Source organism: Varroa jacobsoni, unplaced genomic scaffold (assembly GCF_002532875.2).
Source record: "Varroa jacobsoni isolate VJ856 unplaced genomic scaffold, vjacob_1.0 scaffold_713, whole genome shotgun sequence".
Taxonomy (NCBI): domain Eukaryota; kingdom Metazoa; phylum Arthropoda; class Arachnida; order Mesostigmata; family Varroidae; genus Varroa; species Varroa jacobsoni.
This window is the reverse complement of record NW_019213615.1, coordinates 28,481-50,095: the sequence shown is the minus strand read 5'-3', so window position 1 is coordinate 50,095 and position 21,615 is coordinate 28,481. Positions and strand designations below refer to the sequence as shown.

Sequence of the window (21,615 nt, the reverse complement as noted above, 5' to 3'; positions counted from 1 at the left end):
TCCCACGAAAAGCAGATAAATGCATGTTTATTGCGACAAACTACTTCTCGAAATTATTCCAAATTTGAACGCATCCTCCTGTATACTAGTTGCGGGTCCATAGGCGAAAAGGTAAGGGTTAAGCATTAGATGAACTTCTGCAATGCCTCAGTGCATGATTCAGCCAGCTACAAATAAAAACAGACAGACGAACGCAAAGGTGTCTTTATCTCTCATCCTCCGGCGCCTTATAGTAGCCACATGCAAACCTTATTAGTGTTTTTGTCATATTAAAAACGAGCAGTACACTGAATTAGCTGTTTGTTCTGATACTAATAATAACAACTGGTCATTGGGCTATTTAATTACTAGGCAGGCTAGAAGACTTGAGCTACGGCGTCATGAAATCATACTAGGTCATTCGAACTGAAAGCCGCTAGGTGGTCTGTCTGGCAGAATCCCTAACAGCAGTGGCACATTTTATCAAAACCGCCATAGGCAATCTCTCCCATATATAATATATATAGGCCTTGACGCCGTTTCGCCTGAAAGCCTCATCGTGTTTTCGTCAGTCGAGAGGTATAAGAAAAGCGAATGAGTTGTAGTTGACCGGCACCGTTGTGGTACTCCCAGTTCCGACGGACTGAAGGACTGATTCGACGAAGCAATCATTCGCTCGAAGCACTTGCATCGACTCTTTGCCGGCTGTGTTAATTCGATTAATTTGACATTCAATGATAGTGACGTCTCAGTGGAATGAATGGTATCATGCGCATAGGTATATAAATATCTGCTAGTATTCTTCGTAAGCTGATGAAGACGACGGTACGTTTTAACGAAGTGTTATCTCGAGTAAAAGTAAAAAATGTATTCTACTCAAACCGGAATCAAGCTATCGTTCAAAAAAGTAGCTGACAAAAGATCTGCTTTCAACATGTCAACAAATTAGGCTTTCAAAAGGTTTAGGCATATTGAAGCTGACAGACGTAAAAAATTGTCTTGTTGTACAACATTCTTGTCCGACTAGTCGTGATTCAGCGGAAATACGCAACAGAGCGCTCTTTGCGGCGTTGCATGTAATCCCAGCTACTGTTTTGTCCGCTGAAGCCAACTCCAGTGTCCAAAGCAGCTTATTCATGATCTTTGTAACTACAATAGGCTATCAACTCTTAATAGTCTAGATCTGCGTAGTCAACATAGCTGAAGTCTGACTGACTACATAAATCGGCATCAACACCGTTGTTATCACTGGCAGAATATCTGCAATTAGTGAAATGCGTTCGCGATGTGGTCTTATGTGATGCATTTTATCAGATCAATCTCATGAGCATAAAGTTAACTCTTTTCGACTGAAAAGCGCACGTTTACCGGTCGAGACACGCCGTCCTAATATACTTTTATTCGAACAAGTCTGCTCAAATAAACAAGGGACTTTCTGGTCAACGAGTTCTAGGGCTCGCAGTGATCTTCGTCTGGCGATTGTTAATCACGCGAAAAACCTTGGTTGTCTACGAAACCATCACAATTTGTTCCTTCTAATTAGTCTCTTCGAACGTTTTTTCTAAACCATACTCATTGAATGATAATATTTAGGCCTCTATGGATTGTAAGCTTAAAATTCACTTTTTCTCTCGGTATATTTACGCATTGTTTCGGAGCAAAATTAGGCAGTTGGACAAAACAGACCTATCTTTAGATCTGCAAATCTCACCATGCCTTCAAAGTTGCTGTAGAGAGGATCAATGTTTTAACTAGTAACCTGTTGAAAATAATTTTATTATCGGATACAATGTACACAAAGCACTGAATCCTCCTCAAGATCTTGTTACAGTTTCTATATCGATCAAGCCGTTGCGCTCCGTTATTTCACTACAGAATACTTCTAATATTATTATTATTATGAACTCGACAACGGCAGTATTTTCTGTTGTAAGAGCACTGTCCTATGCAAATAGTACACCACCATTGCGCTCATATAGCTTCCGAGCAGAAAAAATACATTTACTACCACAGATAGTTATGTCAGTTTTAAATTCAGCACAGTAAAGAAACTTTCTTTTCTAAAAGCTAAAATCAATAGGCCCCTACGCCAGATACTGCGGTGAAGAGATAGTACTTAAATTTTTTAAACTTCTGCTTTAACTGAATTTAATTTGAAATTGACAGAAGCCTAACAATAATTGATCCTCAGATGCGAACCCATGGTCCTGTAAATATGACACAAGCAACCGACGTCGATCAGTCCCATATACAGTACATCGTTTTTGCAAGCCCAGTGGTAGCTGCTGTAAGTTGTATGAAGAAAAGAAGCTATTTATACGATATTTAGTTATACTTTCACAAGATTGGGCCTCATACTAAATCGAAAAAATCTGATTTGTGCAATCATACTGAGGCAAGAGCCAGACCTAACAATAAAAATCGATATAACTACATAAGCTCTACTGTTCAGTATTCTATAGAGTGCACAGACTGTAAGATATTTTCAAGAGCTATTTATTTTAATGTGGGCATGTATTGACACTCCATTCGTGTTAATAACGACGGACAATTGTTCCTATAATAAAACGACAAATTAAGCGGGGGCAGAAGGTTCATCTTCAGCATATTTACTAAATATTGTTGCGGTGGACGAATCCTCTGCGCCAAGGTTATCAACTGTTTTGGTTAACCGAAATTATTATTTTGCCCTGATGTCGGTCTCCACGCAACTTCTTGAGTGTCCAGAGAAGATTCTCATAATCTAACGTGAAAGATCCGCATCTAACCGCATGTTTATCTATTACTAAAGGCATGTTTGAATTTTGGCTAGGATTTCAATTTTTTTACGTGTGATCCCCTCCGAAACAACACAAATTAATGAGGGTCCCGTCATATCGTCGTGTCACTCCCGCGAAAAGGAATAAAAAATATGAGCTGAAACAGGATTTTGGAACAACATTGGATAAACAAAGAAATTGTTTGCTTTGTCGAAAAACAGGCAACCGAGAAAAAGAAGCCACTAAGTTCAAAATACGATCATTAATAATTTGAGCCTGTGCCCAAGGTAAGACTTTTTAACAGCCTGATACTCCAGCATAAAATCCATTATTTACGATGTCTATGAGCGGAACTGCAACCAGTCCAAACGTACTAGTACTGAGCTGTTCAAAAACATTGTTAAAATGGTTATTCGCAAATATGGAGAGACAAAATTTGAAAATACCTTATAAACAATTGAAGCCGAATTTTAAAGAAAATCTCGAAGCTAATGGCTGTCTTATTAAACAAGTTCTACGTAGGTATCTTTATCGTCAAATGCAGAAAATAGCCTTCAAGTATTCGTTTTCACTTAGATGGAGCTGATAAATAAGCAACATCAATTCTCTCCTAATATAAACAATACGCTTGGTTAGAAAATGCTGACTAGATCTGAAACAATTAAGTGGCAATTTTGCCGCGCTACAAGAGCTCATTGCAAAAGTCTTTACACATACGTTATTACACTGCAGTGCCTGCTCTATATGAAACACTGGGTGTCCCTGTCACTACATACGTTTTAATGTTTATCTATAATGAAAATAATTAATACTTGACTGAATTGGCTAGAGCCTGCATTGTCCAACAACGAATGTGTCATTCGAAATTTTCAGGAAAAGTAAAATCAACTTCAATAACCAAAATCAGCAAATAGTAAACAAGCAACTGCAACGAGAAACTTATGAGAGTAATATAGGTGCTATTACCGGCGACATCAAATCACAACTATCAACGTTATCTATGCCTACCTTACGTAAAGAACAAACCTGTTGTTTCTGTACAACGATAGGCGATTGCTGCGAGGCAACATTGGCCAGATTGTGCATAGCACTCATTTGTGGAGCAGGCTGAAATGCTGTGGCGGTAGGTGGCGGCGCTGCCTGGACCTGGGTGACATGCGGAGGCCCAGCTGCCGTCGTGACGGCCACCTGCGTGGTCTGAACTGTTGCCGCTTGCACCTGTTGCTGAACATGTTGAACGACTTGAGGTTGGGTGGCAGCAGCGAACTGGGCAACTGTCACGGGAGTTGCGACGACTCCGGTGGGCCCCCCGGAGCCGGGCGCGGAAACCTGCGGCGGGGGTGGTGTTAGCTGCGCTTGAGGGGGTCCCACCGACTGCGGTTGTGAGGTCGCCACAACCTGCTGTTGCTGCTGCACGTTTTGCGGCACTGCTTGTACTTGAGTCGGCTGTGCTTGGACGTGCTGAACCTGCACAGTTTGTTGTTGTGGGGGGAGTTGTTGTTGCTGGTTCGGTGCTCCGGTAACACCGGGTCCCACTGCCCCACCACCACCGCCGGCAGTCGCGGACGTTGGATCATCGCATAGCTGCGATTCAAGCGAGCCTTTGAGCGCGTTCACAACGGATTCGTCAACATCGGTGCTGAGCATATCCTCAAGCGAGGCCCCGGAGTGGCCTGCGCCACCGGCTGCACCGGGAGCTCCGCAGGCTTGCGCCATTTCAGCACCGCAACGGCCCGCCTACTTCGCTCCCAGGGCGGCGAATTTCTTTGCCGACACACACCAATCTCGCACAATTTTCCAAACGTACACAATCTCGAACAAACCGTCAAACGACGGCTTGTGGCGGGGGAATGGTAAAACTGAGCAGAACACACACGAATTAGCAATAGGGACACGGGGCTACGAGAGAACAACAAGAAAACCTAATCTGTTACTATCCTTGGCTTATGGCCTCTTTACTCGGTAGCAAACACGCTTAATGGTAGATACAGACCATCGCTCCGGGACCATCCAGAGGGCGCAGTGTTAGTGAATGGAATTGTTTGAGATCCGTATGAGTAAACTTTAGTACATTTACTATGAAATGATCCTCTATAAAACAGTACTAAGCGTAGCATTTAAAATTATGACGTCAGCTGTGTCCAAATATATAGCTGACAAGTTTTTAGAATCAGATGCCTCGTGTAGTTTTTGCGCCTTTCGCTAGCATCAACGCTGCTCCGGGCTCCGACGATTACTCATCAACCACAACAATAACAAACAAAAGCCATCGGTTTCGTTTTGTTAATGTGTGATTGTGTATGCGTGTATGTGTGTGTGTATGTGTACTAGCAGGTCTATGGCTGTATGGGAGTGATGCATACATTCTATGGGTCGCCGAATAGTAGAAAGAGCCCTGAAATTAGTTTAGAAATGTGAAAGAAAAGTGAGGGACAATGGTCGACCTGACAAGTGAGTTTATGAACGATAACAACTTATATGTTTGTAGTGGCATATTTCGTAATCATTTTCACCGCTTCCAATAGTAATGGACAAAATGCAGCATCGTAACAATGTGAGATTATCCACTGTAGTTCTGTTTTCAGATAGCGTGAAACCTCGTTATATAAAAAGAACAAAAAAGCCAAGGCTTTGAAGACGGTGTATGTGTGTGTTTTACTTTTTTTTAAAATAAAAAATTATTATATATTACGTAAAAATCTTACTGGCTCATACCTATGGTACAATACTTTCAAAACTACACAAATTGAAGCAAGAAATTTTGAAGATATTTTTGCGGTGATTCAAGATTTAACCGTCAAAGAAGCATTCCTCTGTTTAATATAAGTTCCAAGACACTTATTTTATGATTTAGTTATTTTTTCATCATATCATTTTAGATAAAAACTTTAACCGGATGAAAGAGCAAATATTAGATAGGGATGCACCTATTTGTAGGTAAGTTATTATCAATTACTCTGCTGTACGTTCGTGTTTAGTTACAATCGACTTTTGACTTGCTATTTGTAACGTATTAACGATAGACACTAGTATAGTTGTCAAGAACGTTAGCTTGCAACCAAAACGGGTGATGACGAAGTAAAAATATTTTGCTTACCGTTCAAATAAACAAAAATAAAACCTTCGGTCCTTCGTATCCTATCAAAAGCAAGTCCCTCAATTTATTATTTAATGAATCTTATCCAAAACTCTATTGAATAGCTGTTATCTGAATGGAGTGATAAGTAATATATAAGTGGTGCTCAAACTCAAAGAAAAATAAACACTTGATACAGTGGCACCGGAAGGCTGGAACACGATAGTGGAGCATATTTCTATAAATATCTGAGCAATCAAAGAATCGAGAAACAGATGAATAAGCAAATAAGCTTGAATGCTCATAGGTAAGAGCGGACAGAGGCTGTACAGATGTGATGCCGTTCGTTACCGCAGAGGACAAAGAGCTGTTTATGGATGCTTTGATGTTGCCTACTTCGTTGTGTTAGATTTTCGAGTACTCTAATATGTGCATGCAATTCTAAAAGTTTAGCCCAAGTTATCTTCAAATAATAGAATAACCGCAGTGGAGTTAGGTGGCAGCCTCAATAATGTAGCGAGTTAACAGCAGCAGAGTGACGAGCCGATTGCAACACGGGTGGACAGGATGATTGATAGGCGGCTGCAGTGTAACAACAGCTAGAATACAACCACTGCGTATGTTTTTTTTTGTTTGAATACTACTTTGATTGTCGTAATGAGCATGCGCTCATATGCTGCTTTTGATAGCAGAAGAAAACCAGTTCTTTCTAGAACAAAACAAGGAACTCATCATGGCGAACGACAATGCGTCGTTTTGAAAATATGAGCTAAGATTAGGTATTATCTTTCCTTTTCTTTGTAATGGACGAATATTCAGCCAGATTGGAAAGCACATTTTTTGCCTAAAATCAACAATTCGCATTATTTTCACTTAACTCCTAAATAATAAAATTCAGCGAGCAAACCAGAAGGTTTTTACTGAAGATTAAATTAAGAAGGCTTGAAAATCCATTACAATGGCTCAAAATCCTGTTTCTTATTCACCTAAAACGTTGTCACATAAATAGACAGCCTTTTTAGAGAATGTCAGTTGTCAACTAGTTTAAATTAAATCCGATGGCTAGTCTACTTACGACGTTTTGACTGTTTAAAACCCTTTTGAACCCATTGGTTTGCACATATAGCACAGCTGAGCAGCATTTTAATGAGTTATAACCTACTTGTCTGACGCAGTTGCGAGACTAGAAAAGAAATATACTGAAAATCACTAGTTAGTTCTTTAGATCCCGAATTGAGGACGTAATCGTGCTGGATGGTGGTTGTATTAAATAAACATGGACATCAGGAATAATAGTTTTATAACATGCAAAACATTTGTAGAAGTATTGTTCGTTGTTTTGGTACACTTCCATGAAAAGCCATAAGACAAATTCCCTATTTAAACCCACTACTCCATATATATATATATATGGCTTTGATGATTTTCATGATTTTTTTTACATGCAGCTTGCATATTTAGGGCAATTTCAAAAGCTGATGATATTTATAGTTCAATATGTGGTACACTTTAATATGAATAAAAATGAAATTAACAAAGAAACAGAAACCTATCGAATCCTAACGTTCTGCAGCAATGCATAATCGCGGGCTCTCTGACTGTTGTATTTCAGTGCATTGTGCATCCTAAACGGTGTAGAAGCGCCAGTGTATCACATCTGCTTGGTCATCCCGTGCCCCGATACAAAAATGCAGCGCAAGCTATTTTCGGAAGGTGAAAGGGTTTTGTGTTATGACCCAAATCCAACCCGACTACGCGTTCTATATGATGCAAAAATTCTTCGCGTCAACAAAACAAAAGCTGACGTAGAATACTACATTCATTTTCTCGGTTGGAGCAACTCATGGGATCGTTACATCTCGCCAGAACTTCTCCTTGAAGACAACGAGAAGAATCGACAGCTTCAAGCCGACCTTAACGCAGAGGCCAAGAAACGGATGCCAAAGAAGAAACGCAGCCGTTTAAACAATACTCATAGTAGTAACAACGGCTGTTCTTCGACCGTTAGCGAATCGTCCCGAGAAGACAGTGGCTCAGACGAGGATAGTGATGTCGAGGCAATCTGTGAGACCTTTTCTTTGTCGTTACCTGACCCACTCCGTGAGAAGCTCGTATACGAACAAGACCTGGTAAAGAACAAAGGAAAACTGCATAAACTTCCGTGTAGCCGTGACGTAGTGTCGATCCTGGAGAATTACGTTCAGCATTACGCTTTTCAGTTGCACTACGTTCGGGCTCCAACTACTGAAAGCAATATGAAGCGTTCGCGTAGCCAGATGGTGATAATTGATAGAAAAACTGAGATTGAACTCTGCAAAGAGACAGTCGACGGGTTGCGAATTCTATTCAATAATCTATGCGACCGCCTGTTGCTGTACAACGAAGAGTTAAAACAGTTTGCTCTATTGAAGGATTTGACGTATAACAAAGATGCCCAGGAAAAGCAACGCCAGTCGCGGCGTACCTCGGAACTTGAGCTGCTGTTAGCCCAACTTGAGCACAGCTTCATTGCCAACAAAATACCACAGGCATGGGACAATGAAACCCATCGGGCACGTTCTCTTCGAATATCAACACAACATGCTTCGATTGCATCGGGTACTCTTAAGCGCGAGGACGAAGATCAAAGCGATAGCGCCACCATCACATCGTGGAGATCCGCAACGTCGCCCGCCACTTCTGAGTTAGAAAATGCCACGAAGTGGAGAATGGCCGAAAATGGGCTTTGGCCTGCACAAGTCTATGGGGCGTATCACCTAGTGAGGTTGTTAAGCCAAATACCTTTTCTGGTCCCACATTTCAGGATGCCGCAAACAAAAGCTGACGCTTTGAGACGACACTTAACATTACTTGTGGCTTACCTGTCGGAAAACGAGACGTTGTTTGAAGCTCAGTTTGAATGAGACAAATGAACGAAATTTTGTGAAGTTTATTATACATAGTATAGAGCGGGAGTTCAGTTTTACAACGAAGCATTTACGCGGTTAACTATCGTTACTGTCTGGTTTCACTGGTATATATGATTAGTCTTTATTATACTGAAAACAAATTCCTGGGTATTTGATTTCGTAAGAAGTGTATTACAAATGCGTGAATCGTTGCTGGCCCTTGAACAAATGAGACTGCTACACAAATGCAGTTCCTATTGATAGGACCTACGCAGTTTACGTGTACAGTCTCAACAAGTACATCAGGATAGTCAGTGATAGTTTGAAAAATGTGGTGACGGTATACGAGGTAGCATCAGGTACGGAGGAGTAAAAATACGAAGCATTATCCATTCTGGTACCTAATTATATCACATGAGAACTATCTGTCTGACGTATGTGGCAAGTTCAGGGTTTATAGGTATAGTTACTCCCTGTATTGTATGTATGCACAGCCCTAAGTATTTTTTACTGAAGCTGAGCCCGCAGACGCCAAGCAAACATTGACAGTCGCGACTGTTGCAATATTGGACACTCCTCGCGTGCTGTTCGGCCAATAGCGAATTCCAAATTTAGTGCGCTTAGCCCATAGTAATATTCATTGAGCACGTGGAATATACACAGGGAAATTAAGTTATGGGGATATATTGGAGCATGATAATAGGAATGAATGGAGAACAGGTGAAGTAATTAGGTGTATATAGCTGGGAAAACATAGCCGAAGAAACCTTGCGAGTAGCACTTGTAGGCAACAGGATAAAATCATATGTATCAGCTGTATTCTAAGACGTTTCAGGGAATTAAGAATGTTTGAAACCTGTTAGAACGAATAACGTGCTGCAACTAATAGGAATTCTTCTAATATGTATATATATATATATATATATATATGCTCTTTATGACAAAAGCGTTTAAGTTAGCCGTGATAGCTATGCTATTACAGAATATTTATTCAAAGCGTTAACTAAAGTCTGTTGTTGAGTCTATCAACACGTGGTCAATGGAGATTTACATGAATTAAGCGCGAAAGCATAGAGATTCACTACTGATCGAGTAGCTCACGAAAACTGGCCGCTACTACCACATTTCAGTTGCCGATCTTTGATGCACAGTAATAAGTCGTTTTTTTATATCGCTGCCATTTTCTATTAGGGCAATGCAAGCTATGTATATTGTCACTGAAGAACTAAGCAAACCTTTAAATAAGGCTTCAAATTGAAACTTGTCGCGGGACAGACGAATATTTTGTGTTCGTCTCATAAACGAACATAGCATATTATCAGTTGATGTTTCATAGTTACTGACGGCATAGGTTTAAGCCGAAGTTTTAAATTTCATACCCACAATTCGATTTAGTGATCTGTAACAAATTGATTTTGTTTGCCCTTGTTCAGATTCGGTGAAAGAAATATTCGAAGGCGGTTGGTGGTGGCCTGTATTGAATTGTGATAACTAGTGGCCACATATCTGAATGCAGCGTATTGCTGCACATAAATTTGCCTGATTAACGTAAATAAAAGATAACGCTACATATAGAATAACAAACAGATACAATGTTTACCTAAAATAAAAGGCAGATAAGTCGTTGTTTGTATGTATATAAATATTGCTTGTATTTGTTGTCATTGTTAAACAATTTTATAGAGTTAAAGTTTACTATTCGAAAAGTGTAGGAAGTCAAAAAGTGCCAACCTGAATGTGTCATCCTAACAGTAATAAACGTTGTTGTAATTCTAAGCATCGGTAAGAAATACAACACACTAAAACTTCCGCTAATTGTTTTTCTCTTGATCACATATATATATATAACGTATATATATATATATCGGTTATTCACCTAGCAGTTCCAGGTTAAAGTTTCTATTATCGTTGTATTAATTTGAAACTAAACGATTATACTATATAAGCTAAACGATTCATATGAAACATCTGTATATGGACCACTGACTGTCTCTATCTGTGTAGTGTGCAATGTTTTGTCATATTTTATACAGGCTATTATACCTTAGGTTCATTTTGATTTAGCTACCAACATGTTGAGCCGCTACTAACAGCGTCACTGATTTTGATTAATTTTTGTGCGAGCCTATTTATTTGAAAATGCACTACAGGGTGTACGTTATGTTATTCCCTTTCACTCTATTTGTGTGCTGGCAGCTGGGAGGTTGAGCTTGATAGACTGTTCTGATACTCTGTATAAGAAATGGTAAAATGCTTAAGCTTGTCGTGGTGGGCTCGTATTTATTAACTATTATTATCTATCTAATAAAACAAGCGTAATAAATAGTTACTGAAAGCTGAACATTCCCTAAAATGAGGGAGGGGCTCTGATGAGCTTCAACCTTAGAACGGCGGCTCTGTTACATTATCACAACGAAAACCTATGTTGAGCATTTTAACGCTGTAAGGTTCTACTTTCCTAAAACAGGTCATTGGGTTGAAAGACGAACCATTTAAATTGCACACCAGCTTAATACATGTCACAGATTATATATATATAATCGTATGTGTTTTGTACAACAATATATAACATGCGTATGTGTACCGAATTACTATTGTTGTACAAAAATATTTTCATATGCCTCTGGAATAATATTGCACACATCTGGTGCAACTTCTTGCAATCATTTCTTTTTGCAGCTCTGTCATTTTTATCGTAGCTTCCTCGGCGTGCATCCGTAAAAGCTTCACTTATGCAGTTCAACTAATGTGTGAAAAATACTGTTTTTGTACTTACCGGCGTAGTGGTCCATTACTCTAAATGTTAGTTGAGAACAGAATTCGAGAATCTTAAGTAGAGTTTCAATGCGCATAGATATTGCACATGATGCATGTTTTTCAGACGTGTTCAAATACACCTTAAAAATCAAAGTTCGCCTAAAAACTCTACTCATCTATCCTTTTTTTACTTTGAAAAACAGATGATCATCCTTGCTTTCTCTCGCATTACGTTTCTGTAGTATGATATCAAAGATCTCATTCAAAAAACATGAATGTGTTGTTCATAAGGTTTTTTTTATCTGTTAAATTAAGGCCACTTTGCAAAGCTCTTGGCGGCTGTATTATACAATATTATCCAAGTGTATAGTTAAGAACCAGTTGTGCTAAACATTACAAAGACTGGGCTTTAATTAAACTCGTTAGCAAGGAAAACTGATATTACCTTTGTTGCTTTTGAGGTAACGCAGGACAATAGTGTTGACTATGAGTTTAAAAATGGTATCAATAAGTCTGGTGCTTGTTGGACCCGAAAACGTTTTTTCAAGCGAGATACGAGGCAAAATTAATAAAATGATAAAACTAGATACATACGTTACTCTGGCAATACTGAGAATTATTTGAATTGCTGTTGTGAATTCATCTAAATTCTGCCTGCTATGTAAAAGTATCTGGAAGGAAGGTCTCGACCGTAATTACCGGCAGCCAAAACAATGACTACTGATGATTATTGTGTTGCGATGATGATGATGAGCAATGGCTATTTCTGGAATTCATTGCTCGTTTATATTTGTTTGTTCATTAGTTGCCAATATGAAGTTGTGCATAATATTGCTCTCTTATATTCAATATTGGCATCGCGGTAATTGACACTGGGCAAAGCAATTCAAATCTAAATGCCAAAAGCTCTCAGGGTAGGTCCAATAGGCCATGTTGCTTGTACAGCTTCTGGGTGAGATTGTACACTCGAGCAGCGTTGTCCCCCACGCTGAGCAAAAGAGGCCGAACGTCAGCTTTATTGTCACGTGCCTTCAAGAACATCGCCTCGACCGTTGGAAGCGCATACATCGCCAGTGACGCACCCTATAGTCATAAACAACCGAAGACTCAGTCTATGCGTTAAGTTCAAATAATTACAAATAAACTATTATGTATATCTCGTCCTCTACTAGAATTATAATAGTAAATCCTAAACAGCTATATCATTCCCAGCTCTTTTTTACGAAATTTTGACTCTATAACTAAGTCTCTCATAGTGCGGTTTTTAGTCCCGTATTTTGAATATTATGATAACTTTTAATCAATGCTAATTACTTCTACTTTCAGGACACATAGATTTAACAATATGTTACTAACTCTACGCTGAAGCCATAATTTAAGTCTGATAGTTTTTTCTCATATTTTATATTGTGTTAGCTACTTAAAAGTGCTTGCAAATCAGGCGAGTTAAAACTAAAAGCTGTCATGTTAAAAAATTGGACAGTATGAATACGGACCTTTCTGATGAGATACCCATGATACTTTGCCAGAGTTTGTTCGTAACAGTCCTGGGCCAGACTGGTCATCTTCTCTTTAAAGTCGACACTAGCTAAACGGTAGAAGAACATTGTGACAAACTGTAGGGCTCGATGGAGGCGCAGCCATGTTCGACAGCCCGACGGTGGCTGGCGTATAGAAATCGCACCGGTCCTAATCTCGTAAGACATCATCGATGAAAGCGAATTAAAATGCTCGGCTAGATTTTAATCAAACATAGAAAGGCAAGCAGACGGACAGAAAAAGAACAACAAAAAACATAGAGGTCTATTCATTATGTGGCTGTTAAAGATTATCACGTCCTGGGAACAAAGTAAAGTATTTATTACTAAATTTCTTTCTACGTCCAGCGATTAGTTCAGGCTGTCATGACTATCATCGTAAAAGTACAAACTCTGTTATCGGATTTTTAGTTGCCTTATTCATTTGACAGAGAATCTTTTGCCATACTGATTGACATTGATATCAGGATACGAACTCAGTCGTTCGCTCAAAAAATACTATTATGAAATTGCAAGCTTTCTTTAGGACTGTTATGCAATAGTCATTTCAGGCTTTTTGTTTTTAAGTCAAAATGACTGAATGATGAAAATGACAAACTGAAGTAGCCTTTTTTTCAAATAAGAACGTACGCTTCAGGGCCTGCTTACCCTCTCCACCTAAAATTGGGGCTTCAAATTTAATTTGAACAATGTTGTTAAGGTTTAAAAGCGTCCGTTTTAAATTAGGAAAGTGCACAATAACCTCGCCACGATCAAAGAGCCATGTTCTATTTTAAATTGTATATGCAATTTTCTGGTATATACTAGCATCATCATCTTTGTTACGTTCACCCTTAGATAGAATTCAGCGAAAAATAATAATAATACAAGGCGGAATTGTTTTAAACAGATCGAACTTTGGGTCTATTCGATCAATTAGCCAAGACCAGACGTGTGGGTGAGAAAGCATTTAAGGAGTGATGCTTTATAATGCTATGGTCTGTCAGGGGTATTAAGAGCAGTGAAGTTTGGCGGCTAATTTTTGATGAAAACCATCTATTGAATTAAATCTAAAGGATAGGCTAGAGTCTTGCACGTGACGTTCTCAAATAAAAACGCTCATAAAATTCTTGAAAAAACTAACAATAATTCAGACTAAAAGCAAGCTACGATCCGACGAACTCTCAACTTACTAAGACTGCATAAAGAGCACTTATCGTCGAATCTCAGCTACAATCCTCTGAAGTCAGTTCCTCTAAACGTCAGTCATTAATAGTAAAAGTATTGTTCAGCTAAGGGCATACCCATTATCGATAAACATTTAGTAATCCTTCGAACGAAAAGCGATTTTGGGCGGAGGTGGATATTTCTACAGTTAAGATTTTTAGGAAGTAGTCCATATCAATGCTAAAGGTTTTTCTTGGAAGCACCATATGCTCAGCTGAAAGCAGCACTTGGGGATAGCACACAATGTCACTTACTTTAGAAAGCCCTTTTAGTTGAAGTGAAGCCTGGTTACGTAGTAAAAATTTCTCACTTAAATGGCTGACGACGCTGAGCTCAAATGGTGAATTATTGAGCAGAGTTTTCATTCGAATACAAATATTATACTATATATTCAATTAAAGCTTCAAAATAACAAAAAAAAATCTGTAACGTCTTACCTAAACCTTAGTCCTCAAGTAATTTTAACAATCTGATTTCGGTTCTTTAATAGTATTACTACTGTTTTGCGCTACCTAAAGTTTACTCTAGACATTTATTATCTAAGATAGGTCCAAAGTAATGTCTTAACTTCATCTCGTATAAAATTCGTTCAGATGTGAACGTCACCTGAAATTGGGACATGCAGAGGGCAACTCCTTAAACTAAGGTATCAGTTTTTATATTTTACATATGTTTCAGCACTACCTACAAAACTGACCCACTGGCTGGATAAAGCTGAGTACTACCTATAGATTGTAGAGCATGTGGGACATTTTTGTGTGTGACAGCTATGTTTGGCTATTTTGAATTTTACCTTAAGTAAGTCCTTAACAGAAAATGTGTGTAATATTAATTTTCAAAAAAATCATTCTTAGCACGATAATGTATTTTTACGCGTTTACAAAGTACGCCCACTCGATCTACGTTTTTTCGCATATAATGTGAATGCGGACTTCTCGAAATCTTATAATTAAACTTTATGACAGCAAACGCAATAATTTCACCTCAACAAGTTGTATGTAAGCACGTGGCAATTATAATTTTAGCCATTTTTTCTTACCTATTATATATAGAGCATAACTTTTTAATACTTTTTTTCCGCATAGGGCTATAACATCTTTAGGCTAAGTTTAAAGCCGCGTCCATTTGGGTGGCGCTAAAAAAGATCATTTGCGATCAGTGCGACAACCTAATATTTGAAAACAGTCGAAGGATTCTCCAATTTAGGGACAGTTTAACCCATCAATATTGCTACTAAGGGCATACGTCCGTAACGTCAATTAGAATATTTGAATGTATGTAGAGCGCTAAATACTTCTATTCTTTGTCTCAATCTGAAGAAGAGCTGCTAGCATTTACCATACCTGAGTAAAAGTTTCAGCCAACATAAACGCCAATAGGCCACCTATTGTTTACGAATTTAGTGATAAAACCAACGTATTACGATTTGATAGTTAGACCGCCTGAGTATGATTAGAATCGTTGACGTAGATCACGTACGTAACTGTAAGCAGCCATACTCTTTCGTATGTAATAGACACAATTTGATACTGACAATACTCCCCTGCGTCGCTAGGAAACAAATGAGGCTTCAGTTTCGCTACGCGTTATTCCAATCGTGTGGAGTAGCATTGATGGCATCTTTTCATAGCAATGGGTCCTCGTTATAGGAATTACTATAAACACACTTTTTGCCACCGTCAATAAACGCCAATGACAAAACGCATTAACATCGACGTCACCAAACGGAATTGCCCTCATTTCACGTGACATCAATGGAAACCGATAAATGCATTGTTTGCACCCTCACTACAGAAGCATGTTCTAGACAAGCCATGCATCTTAGATGTAATATTAAATGAATGTTGTTGTGTTGAATCGGAATCAACAGCAGTCTGACCTAACGCACCTAGGCACAAGGTTAGCCTGCTTAGGTAAGTACCCTTATGCGCATACCAGTTGTCATTAGAGTTTAACATAGTACTAAATATACTTTTACCGTAGCAGATATACTATCAAATTGATATCACCTTTAACCAGTCGTAAATAGCCCATGGTCCGTTGATACTTACCAACGTCATTTCGAGCACGGTATTCCTCTAAAATCTTGATTTTGTCCTCGAGGTCACTGGTGACAAAGTTGAATACGGTGCCCATCTCTTTGAAGATTTTGCACACTTCGCGAAACGCACCAAGGTACGAATCGAGTAAAATGTCATCGTCGGCGCTGAGTGATTTGATCAGCTCTTCATTGACGGTTGCCAGCCTGAAACCATCAGGCTCAGACGCATCAGTCACGGCCATGACTACGCGTTGCTCAGCTTCGTTATAATCCTTGAACCGGCTGCAACGCACTCCCGAAACTCTGTAAGCACCCACCAACACGATCAACAGGAAAGCTAAACCGGCGTATTTGTGCATCAAGCTAATGTGAGCGGACACGAGCCGCTGAAACAGTGAAGATTGACAGTGCTCCACGTATTGGAGGCCTCGATTATGGCCTCCTTGTTCGTTGCTGTGCTTTGGCTGCTCTTGCTGGGGCAGATGATGCTGCTGTTCCGCGTGACGCTGCTGCTGTGGTCTGTGATAACGTAGGCGGTGGGGGTGGACAAGATCGTGGTTGAGGCTGGCAGAACCCGAAGGAAGCGGCTGCGGGGAGGGACACGCTTCTGAAGAACGGGCGATGAAAGTTGTATTAGCAGTAAAAGAAGAAGATGAGGGAGTGCTACGAGTGAAACTGGTAGAAATTGGTGAAGTGTTTGCAGATGAACTAGTTGCAGTAATGGGCACGTGGTTCGAGTGCGAGGAGGTATTCGACTGGCAAACTAACTGTTGCTGAAAATGATCAAAATGCTGACGACCTGTCGTGGTCATTGCAGATGAAGTGGAAAAGGCCGCAAATGCGCTTCAACAACAGCGAACCAATAGTCGTAACAAGTCTTCGGAAAAAAGTGATAGAAGCGTGCTAGAGGTACAAGGAGAATTAGGAGAGAGAAGAAGCCGTCAACAGAAGACGACGACGAAATTCACGCAAAGGAAAAGGACAAGATTAATAGATCCAGCCAGAACGGGAAACGTTAAAAACAACAATTTTCATACAATTATTTGTTCAATTCGACAGCCGACTGACTTTTTTTCTAGAAGTTGTTCGAGTAGCATGAGCAATAGAGAGAGAAAGATTTTCCGGCAAGATGCCACCTCCAACAAAATTATAACGTCTAATTGCCCGAGCACCGGTTAGACGCGTTCTCACAAACTGTTGTGTTTTTAGCGGAGGTGCGGCACGGTGTTTTAACTGTATAGTACTAATTATTATCAGATGTCAACATTAGCAACAGCTTTTGTACCGTTGCAGCAGCAGCAGCAGCAGCAATAGTAGCAGTTGTATTATGTAATGAGAATATTAGAAGATTAAACGGCACCAGATTTTCCGACTTCGCAAAGCGCGTTTCGCGCACACCGGTGCGTTCGTTATCCCGTTACAGATGGTGATAATGGCAAAAAAAAAAGCTCAGCTCATAGGTAGCACGATGGCACAATCACAGAATTTTTGCCGGTTGCAGCTGCTACTGTGGGCATCGGCACACAGGACGACAGACAATCCTACTGACGGATTGTATTCTTTCCGTCCGTTTGTCTATCCAGGTGCGACGTGCTGACGAGGTGGCGTGCCGGTGCTGATTGCAGTGAGGGTAGCCAAAGCGATCGTCGTACTGGAAGACGCGACCCATAGGTACTGCTGCTGCTGCTGCCGCGGCGGCAGTGGCGACGGCTACGAGCAGTGGTGTCCAGTAGCTACGGCCGAGCCAAACAGGAAGAGAAACAAAAACGTTGACTGCTGCAGCTGCAGTAGCGTGTTTTTGTGTGTGTATATTTGTTTGGATATATGCGTGCGTGTGGGTGACCGTGTGGCGCTAGTAGAGCTGGCAGTCGAAGAGAGAGACAGAGTCGTAAGGCGACATTTCGATTGGTACTGTTCCAGCCGCGCTGGTGCTCGTCGATCTTCGTGGCAGTCCAGTCGAGGACTGATACGCAAAGCACACGGGACTGGTGGCTACGGCCAGAAAAGTAGCAAAACGGCACAACATCGTAACATACTTACGCGGTAAAACGACGTGACTTGTTGTCGAAGTTGTTCACTGACTGGAGATCCGTCAGAGCTGCTGCAATAGATTCGTCGGATGATCGGCGCTCCCTGTTTGCGCGCCTGCCCGCCTGCCTGGGTGACGGTTATCTGAAAGGCGACTGCTGGGTCGCACCGATGGATACCCGCGACGCTCGAACGATGATTCCAACAGCGGCAGATGCTGCTGTTGCTGCAGTGGGGAGCACTCGTCGTTGATCCTGTGACAAATATCTAAAACACCCCAAAGCAATGAGGATATCTCCAAATACAACTAACGCAGCAAAGGGAAGACGGCAAAGTGACAGAACTGAAAGTCGCAGCTAGGCACAAAACCCTGCCAGCTACGTCGGCCACACAATCAGACAGGTCCAGTTAGAGACTATGCGGTATTCTATTAGCTGTGGCACACGTTCGTGTTTTTTCACAGGTTCGCCAACTCAATGACTGAGCGAATGACAGTCGATCACACCGGCTGATCAGTTTCCTCTCGCTCGAGATCCCGTTGCAACAACGGCAGGATCAACCGGCCGCCCGATTTGCCGCTGTCCTGTTACGGGACGACAGCAGTGTATACACAAGCGGCGAAGTCGCTAACGACCGCCACGTACAACTTCTTACCTCCCCCGGAGGCGATTACGATGTCGATTTTAGTATAATCGGTCGGCAGAGATCCGATCGCGAACGATAGAAGTTGGCAGCATGAACTGTAACCGCAGTAAAGAACCTACGAGTATTTCTGAAGACAATAGTGGATGTGAACGAAGTACAGTCAAACCGTAGTCAAACAAACACGCTCTTCCGCTGACAGCATGGGCACAATAATACATTCAGAATACATTCACAAACATTCCGAAGCTAAAGATATCGTTCGCTCCTCTTATTATTCAGCGGGTCTATCAAAGCATGACATCGTGTCGGTAGTAGTGCCCATAGATGCTGCTCAGAGCATTACGCTGCGGATTCAGGAGGAATCTAACGACTAGTTCAAGTCTGCAGGCAAGGTATCGACGTCAGCTGATCGCCTGTCAAAATGGTAACAGCAGCAAAGGTCGTGTATGCAGTCTGTAGCAGTGAAACGGTGCGATTTCCGTAGACTATACTACAAATCGTTCACACTAGTAGAATTCTATTAATAACAATAGATCCGTGAAATAGCGCAAATTCGACAACAGCCCTCGAGATAGCGCTTCTATATAGAACATACACACGTCTCATTCTACACAACATGATACTACCGCAGCATGGCCCATCGACTGACTACAAACGAATGACGGACTCCTCTAAACCCTCACTTCGACTAAGGCTTATTATGGCAGCCGTCCCGAACTAGACTCGGGGCGCCGGGCATGGAGTTCGCATAACTGTAAACTGAACCCCTAATTAGCAGAGCCTTTAGCATAATTTCTGTTCGAGCGAAATGAAAAGTGACCCGCGGTCGATTAGCACCACGAATGCCCTTGCTATTGCCCAGCTGTTGTTGCTTTTGTTGGTAGCATTATTGTTTGTCACTTCGCTACCTCTAAAGGCTGGAGAGGAGGTGAATAGCTCAAGAACGAGTCAAAAGTCGAGCAGCGACTATACATGATATTGATATGCATTCGGGCGCTCGAGATCGCAGTCAAGCAACATCGAAAGCACGATTTGTTGTATTTATTCAAATAATCAGAAAACCTTCCTGTGTACGGATCGGCTCACGCCATGCGACCGTTGCATGACACGCAGTTGCACTAGAGTGACAACTGTGTGAGTTCGTCCGAAGGATTTGTGATCGTCACGAATACAACTACTCGCAGCGTTCACACAGACGAACGATGCACGTAACGGATCCACCTGACTCTTTTGCGTAGACTGTTTATTTTTATCGAGACTACTCTTTCCCATTACGACAAACCCAACCCGCCGGCAGCGGCGCACCGTCTGCTCCTACAGGTGTTTTCGGTGCGTGCAGCTGGCGCTGGAAAGTGACTTGCGGTACGCATTGTCGCGCCAGACACTAACCCAGTAAGTCAATGGACTTAGTCGACCAGAAAGTTTCGTTTCCTAGACTAGCTAAAATCGGTACTCAATTAGAGCAGCGGTACAATAAAGCGGTGCAAATGAAACCGGCAAATGAATAATGGAGCATCGTTTATAACATTATATCTGACATAACAGAAACGCCGATTAGACTCTACAAGTATCCACCGCAACTGTTCACAAACACTACTGAACCACCATCGTCTATCTATATCTCTCCCTTCTCAATGTTTGTTTATGCTAATGAGTGCCTGTTTCTATATGTGTGTGTGTGTGTATGCAGCTGAGATGTATCGCAGCAGCTTTCTTTGAAAATCGTCGTGCCGTTTGCATGTCTAGGGGTTGCAGGCGCAGCAGTCACTAACAGCACCATTACGAGAACGGGTATCAACACAGGCCGGGACGTTACCTACATCAGGCTTCTACAGTCAGCTACTCACAACCAGCAAAAAAGCTCCAATACCTGCTCTCAATCATCATCATAAACACCGCCATCATCGCTAGCACTAACAATGCAATAAGACTATTATGGTTCAATATTTAATAAATTATAACAGTTTTACCCAAACAACAGCATCCACCATCAGTGTGTCCTGTTGAGAAGATCAGTAGACAGAGAGCAGTTGTCATCATCATTCATGTTGCCCCGGCGACCGCTAGGGGCCGTTGCTAGCGCGCCCGCGCGCGTGGCCCGCCTGTCGCCGACAGCGCCACTGTCCAGTCCATGATAGGTGGCAATTTCTATATGTTCGGTAACGTCATCACCTGGCTTTTCATACGGGATAACTATTGACGGCTGACGGCTGCTAGCTTGCCACGTTCAGCTATTACAACTGCCGCCACCGCCTCAAAACGCGCGGGCTCCGCGTTAGGACCCGTAACGCTGCTTTTCCCGCAACTAGTCGTGGTTATTCCATCGGTCGGCTGCTCCTTCTCATCGGTGGCGATGGCGGCTGCTTGAACCGACCATCGCGCAACTCGTTGCTCTTCGCGCTGGCCGGTGACGGGGCACACGTACGCACGGGATAGATAGGGCGAGCAGTCGACGACAGCAACACGAGACGGGGACAGAGCGGCCCTTAGCCTTCGCTCCGCCGGCGACCAACAACACGGCCGCCGCCGCCGCCGCTGCTGGCGCGCCTGTGAAACGAGGCAGTGGCGAGTGGCTGGCACCGAAGGCGAGGGTCGCGCAGGGCTAAGTGTAGCAGTAGCGACGGTGGCCGCTGGCGCTGTTAGTTTGCCGTGGTTGGTACGTGCTGCTGCTGCTGCTGCTGCTGCTGGCCACAAGCTG

The 21,615-nt window shown here is 41.7% G+C and overlaps 3 protein-coding genes across 8 annotated transcripts in view; 1 reads left to right on the top strand and 2 right to left on the bottom strand.

Moving 5' to 3' along the window:
- The window catches only part of LOC111262907 (transcription initiation factor TFIID subunit 4), a 32,248-nt gene extending 27,554 nt beyond the window's left edge, over positions 1–4,694 (bottom strand). For all 3 annotated transcript variants that reach the window (XM_022837534.2, XM_022837538.2, XM_022837539.2), the window contains exon 1: positions 3,765–4,694. In XM_022837534.2, the coding sequence (XP_022693269.1) occupies positions 3,765–4,454 (690 nt within the window). In that variant the 5' untranslated portion in view covers positions 4,455–4,694. The remainder of the gene's footprint in view (positions 1–3,764) is intronic.
- Positions 4,695–4,986: 292 nt separating this feature from the next.
- On the top strand, positions 4,987–10,511 carry msl-3 (male-specific lethal 3). 2 transcript variants are annotated; one of them, XM_022837544.2, is made up of 2 exons: positions 4,987–5,189; positions 7,427–10,511. In XM_022837544.2, exon 2 carries the CDS (start codon positions 7,503–7,505, stop codon positions 8,715–8,717), a length of 1,215 nt encoding a protein of 404 aa, XP_022693279.1. In that variant the 5' UTR covers positions 4,987–5,189; positions 7,427–7,502; the 3' UTR covers positions 8,718–10,511. The 2 variants fall into 2 exon arrangements, with proteins under 2 accessions (XP_022693279.1, XP_022693280.1); XM_022837545.2 differs by lacking the exon at positions 4,987–5,189 and adding an exon at positions 6,344–6,431.
- Positions 10,512–11,737: 1,226 nt separating this feature from the next.
- LOC111262910 (ceramide-1-phosphate transfer protein) lies at positions 11,738–21,384 on the bottom strand. 3 transcript variants are annotated; one of them, XM_022837542.2, is made up of 4 exons: positions 20,888–21,384; positions 16,255–16,851; positions 12,956–13,194; positions 11,738–12,542 (listed from the first exon to the last, which is right to left on the bottom strand). In XM_022837542.2, exons 1-4 carry the CDS (start codon positions 20,958–20,960, stop codon positions 12,369–12,371), a joined length of 1,083 nt encoding a protein of 360 aa, XP_022693277.1. In that variant the 5' UTR covers positions 20,961–21,384; the 3' UTR covers positions 11,738–12,368. The 3 variants fall into 3 exon arrangements, with proteins under 3 accessions (XP_022693277.1, XP_022693278.1, XP_022693276.1); XM_022837543.2 differs by having other exon boundaries at positions 16,255–16,547; positions 20,888–20,954; XM_022837541.2 differs by lacking the exon at positions 20,888–21,384 and having other exon boundaries at positions 16,255–17,342.
- Between the last annotated feature and the right edge of the window lie 231 nt (positions 21,385–21,615).

Bases quoted from the DNA above. Each gene is read 5' to 3' on its own strand.
- msl-3 (XM_022837544.2), top strand. From the start codon at position 7,503: ATGCAGCGCAAGCTATTTTCGGAAGGTGAAAGGGTTTTGTGTTATGAC.
- LOC111262910 (XM_022837541.2), bottom strand. From the start codon at position 17,056: ATGACCACGACAGGTCGTCAGCATTTTGATCATTTTCAGCAACAGTTA. The intron at 13,195-16,254 runs GTAAGTATCAAC...ATTAAAATCTAG, and splicing joins CCGTGCTCGAAATGACGTTG to CCGAGCATTTTAATTCGCTT. The intron at 12,543-12,955 runs GTCCGTATTCAT...TTATGACTATAG, and splicing joins ATGGGTATCTCATCAGAAAG to GGTGCGTCACTGGCGATGTA.